Source organism: Otolemur garnettii, unplaced genomic scaffold, assembly GCF_000181295.1.
Source record: "Otolemur garnettii isolate 467f Iridium unplaced genomic scaffold, OtoGar3 scaffold00100, whole genome shotgun sequence".
NCBI classification, from domain to species: Eukaryota; Metazoa; Chordata; class Mammalia; order Primates; family Galagidae; genus Otolemur; species Otolemur garnettii.
Genome location: NW_003852495.1, coordinates 6,897,137 through 6,901,681, shown reverse-complemented (window position 1 = coordinate 6,901,681; position 4,545 = coordinate 6,897,137). Strand labels below are relative to the sequence as shown.

The 4,545-nt window shown below is 38.3% G+C and overlaps 1 protein-coding gene across 1 annotated transcript in view; it reads left to right on the top strand.

Annotated features, from left to right (window-relative positions):
- ZFP30 (ZFP30 zinc finger protein) overlaps positions 1 to 4,153 on the top strand; it is a 16,980-nt gene extending 12,827 nt beyond the window's left edge. The window contains exon 4 of the mRNA XM_012809092.2: positions 2,811 to 4,153. Within this exon, the coding sequence (XP_012664546.1) occupies positions 2,811 to 4,153 (1,343 nt within the window). The remainder of the gene's footprint in view (positions 1 to 2,810) is intronic.
- The last annotated feature ends 392 nt before the right edge of the window (positions 4,154 to 4,545 follow it).

The window sequence follows — 4,545 nt, the reverse complement described above, 5'->3', positions numbered from 1 at the left end:
CGTCATTGTTGTTTGGCGGGTCCGGGCTGGGGATTCGAACCCGCCACCTTAGGTGTACGTGGCTGGCGCCTTAGCTGGTTGAGCTATAGGCGCCGAGCCTTTCTCTTCTTTTCTAACTCTTTAACTACCTGGGATAACTTAAGAACTTTATCCTCTAGCTCTGAGATTTTTTCTTTTCCATTGTCTAATCTATTTCTTAATACTTTCTTGTGTGTCTTTATATTCCCTGATTGTCTCCTTCATTTCCTTAAGCTCTGCCATATCCTTTGTATATTCTTCATGTCTGTTGTCTGTCTTTTGGTATTGTTTTCAACTTTCTCGTCCATTCCCTTTATTGTCTTTATCATCCATATTTTAAATTCCGTTTCCATCAACTCCAATAATTCTTTATAAGTGGAGTTCTCTGCAGTAGCTGCCTCATCGTCCCTTAGAGGAGTTATTCTGTTTTTCATGTTGCCAGAGTTTTTCTGTTGGTTCCTCCTCATATATGTTTTCTTCTTGTTCTCCTCCTTGCTCTGGTTTTTTCATCTCACTTCCTCCTTTGCTTTATGTTACTTGTCTCAGAGCTTAGGCATTGAAGTTGTCTCTTGATATAAGTCCAAAAGGAAAAGAAGGGTAAAAAGCTAGCAGGGAGAAAGAAGAGGAAAAGATAGAAAGAAAAAAAAAAGAAGGGAAATGAAAGAAAAGAATCAAAAACAGGAGAGAAGGAGGACAGGAAGAGAGAATGAGACTGAACAGGAGAAATGGTATTGTTTGGCATGGAGGTAAGGTCACACCTATAATGCAAGGATTTCTGGGGGGGATGGGTGGGTGGGTGGGTTCCATAAAATCAGGAGTTCCTTACCTACTTGAGCAGAGCCAGACCCTATCTCTGCCAAATATATGAAGAAAAAGCAATGAGAAAACCCAAAAAACAAGAAAGAAAGAAAAAAAAAGAAAAAGAAAAATTGAACAGTGTGGACTTGCCAATATTGTCTTCCCAAAGTCAAAGGTAGAAGGACTCCTTAGACTGTGATCTCTTGCCCTCATTGGCCTCCCAGCCAGACCAATGCTGTGCCACGCCAGTACTCAGAGAAAAGTGAAAAAAAAAAGTATAGATAAAGAAAATTAAAAATAGTTATATCAAATAAGGGAGAGAGAAGGAAGAAGAAAAAAGAAAGAAGAAAAACAAAAGGGGGTGATATTTTAGCTGTTGTATGAGTGATTTATGTGGAAAAGATGAGAAAAGTAGAGAAATCTCTATTGAAAGAGAGAAAGTCGGAAGAGTATAGAACAAATGACTCTGCAGTACTATAACCAAAAATACAGGAGCCCTGGGTCTTGATGAAAGTGAAAATGGAAATTAAGTATAGAACCAACCAAATTAGCAAAAACAAAACAAGAAAATCTCAAATGGCCAAAAACAGCAACAACCTCAGCAACAAGGGAAAGAAAAGAAAAATACTTAAAAAAGAAAAACAAACTAAATAAATAAGTATATATACTGCAGAAGGCAGCAACTATAATAGGAATATTATACATATTGCAACATATTGCCAGAACACCAAGTGGCACTATGGTTTTAAGAAATGGAGAACACAACAGGAACCACTCTCTAGTTTCTGTGGAGGACAGGTCCTGACTTTCTGACTTTGTTGCCATGATTGCTTGATTGTTTCCTCAGCATTCATCGCCTGCCAAATTGGGAGTCTTAATGCTCTCCAGAATCCTTAGGCAGCGGGTTTCACAGTGCCCCCTGAAAATTCCCTGTGGGTACAGGAAATCACTCAACTTGCTCCAAGAGTGGAATCCCAGTCTCCACAGGCAGTACAGAGGCAGCCGTGCTTTAGGCCCCTTGGACAGACCTACCCACAGTCCCTTCCCCTAATGACAGCCACCTGGCAGCTGGACCTTCCCTGAATGGCCTCTCTGCCAGCAGCCAAGCTGATGGTAAATCCACTCCATCCCGTATTCAAATCTGGTGGCTGTACACTTTTCAAGTCTGCCCACTCTTCCAAGCTTTCAACTCCATGTGCAGAGATACGAAAACTGCAGAAAGTTTTCCCTTCCCCAGACCTCTGTGGGGGTCCAGCTGGTCCCCACCAGCTCCCAGTCACTTGTCTACTGAGTCATCCTCCACAGCTCCTGTATTATGGTTTTGTTATTCATTGGTGGGTGAAAATTTGTTTCTGCACTGGGGAAGTTTAAGGTAGGCAAATAAATAGAATAATAAATGGGGAAATTAACAAGTAGTAATAAAATTGACAAAAGTGTATTAAGCAAGGAATAATTGGTAAGGAAAATAAAAGATGTAAATTGGGATGTTAGCAGGGATAGTTTTTCTGATTTTTAAGATAATACTTAAAAGGTGAAAGGCACCCTATCATGTAAACCCAAGACAGGATTCTTGGGAGATTTAGTAGCCAGTGAAAAGCTCTATGACATGGAAAGGTTATGACATGTTCTAGGAGTGAAAAGAAAGCAAATTTGATAGGGACATAAAGAGCAAATGTACAGTGTTGTGAGTTGAATTTTATGGCAAGTAGCATCCATATTCATGGCAAAATGTACTTTTTTCTATTTGAAAAGAGAAAACATTAGAAAATGTAGTAGGGATTCTTAAATTGATCTACACTCAAGTAATCTGGTCTCAACTCATCATTTTCTTTATTTTAAATTTTTTTTAAATTTACATGAGTATTTCAGAGTTTTTTAGCCCATTTACTTCAACTTGGATTTATTTTCTGTTATTTTTTACTATTGTAAAGTTTTTATTTGCTAGTTTGTGTTGTCTAGAATAGGAAAATATGTGTTTTCTTATTTTCTTTCAGATTTGGACTCCAAATGTGACACTGAAATGTTACTTCAAAAAAAGGATATTTATGAAATGAATTTATCTCAGTGGGAAATAATGGAAAGAATTAAGAACTGTACACTTGAATGTAAAAAGTTTGAGGGACAAGAAGGTCTTCATGAGGTCTATTTCAGGCAACTGACAAAAACCACCTCTGAAAAAATGCCCATTTACAGAAAACATACATCTCTTACTCTTTATCAGAGAAGTCATAATAAAGAGAAGCCCTATGAATGTGGGGAATGTGGAAAGGCTTTTAGAGTACGCCAACAACTGACTTTTCATCAAAGAATTCATACTGGTGAGAAACCTTATGAATGTAAAGAGTGTGGAAAAGCCTTTAGACAGTGTGCTCACCTTAGTCGGCATCAGAGAATTCATACTTCTGACAAACTCTGTGAGTGTAAAAAATGTGGAAAGATCTTTACATGTGGTTCAGACCTTCGAGTTCATCAAAGAATTCACATTGGTGAGAAGCCATATGAATGTAAGGAATGTGGGAAAGCCTTTAGAGTACGAGGGCAACTTAATCTCCATCACAGGATTCATACTGGTGAGAAACCCTATGAATGCAAGGAATGTGGGAAGGCCTTTCGACAGTATGCACACCTTACTCGACATCAGAGACTTAACATTGCTGAGAAGTGCTATGAGTGTAAGGAATGTGGTCAGGCTTTTCTGTGTAGTACAGGCCTTCGAATACATCACAAACTTCATACTGGTGAGAAACCATATGGATGTAAGGAGTGTGGAAAGGCCTTTAGAGTGCGGCAACAACTTACTCTTCATCAGAGAATTCACACTGGTGAGAAACCCTATGATTGTAAGGAATGTGGGAAGACCTTTAGTCGTGGCTATCATCTGACTCTCCATCAGAGAATTCATACTGGTGAGAAACCTTATGAATGTAAGGAATGTCAGAAGTTCTTTCGTCGTTACTCAGAACTTATTTCACATCAGGGTATTCATATTGGAGAGAAACCTTATGAATGTAAGGAATGTGGGAAGGCCTTTAGACTGTTCTCACAACTTACTCAACATCAGAGTATTCATTTTGGTGAGAAACCCTATAAATGTAAGGACTGTGAGAAGAATTTTAGATTGCTCTCTCAACTTACTCAACATCAGAGTATTCATACTGGTGAAAAACCCTATGATTGTAAGGAATGTGGAAAGGCCTTTAGACTTCATTCATCACTTATTCAACATCAGAGAATTCATTCTGGTGAGAAACCATACAAATGTAAGGAATGTAAGAAGGCCTTTAGACAACATTCACACCTTACTTACCATCAGCGAATTCATAATGTAAATGCATAATTATAAGAACACTTTCATTATGAATTATTATTTTGGTGAGAAACCCTATAAATGTAAGGACTATGAGAAGACTTTTAGATTGTTCTCTAAATTATAATTCAAATTCAAATTCTACAGGAAAAGGTTTTGACTGTGCAAATCTTCTTTTCTTCACACTCACAATTAGCATAATAACTTTTATTTAAAGGAAAAATATATTAATTTAATGAATATATAGAAGTTTTTCATCAGCATTCTAGCCATGTTAAACTTTAGGAAATTTATTCTAAAAAAGAACTTTATGGCTCGGCGCCTATAGCTCAACCGGCTGGGGCGCCAGCCATGTACACCTAGGGTGGCGGGTTCGAATCCCCAGCCCGGACCCGCCAAACAACAATGACGGCTGCAACCAA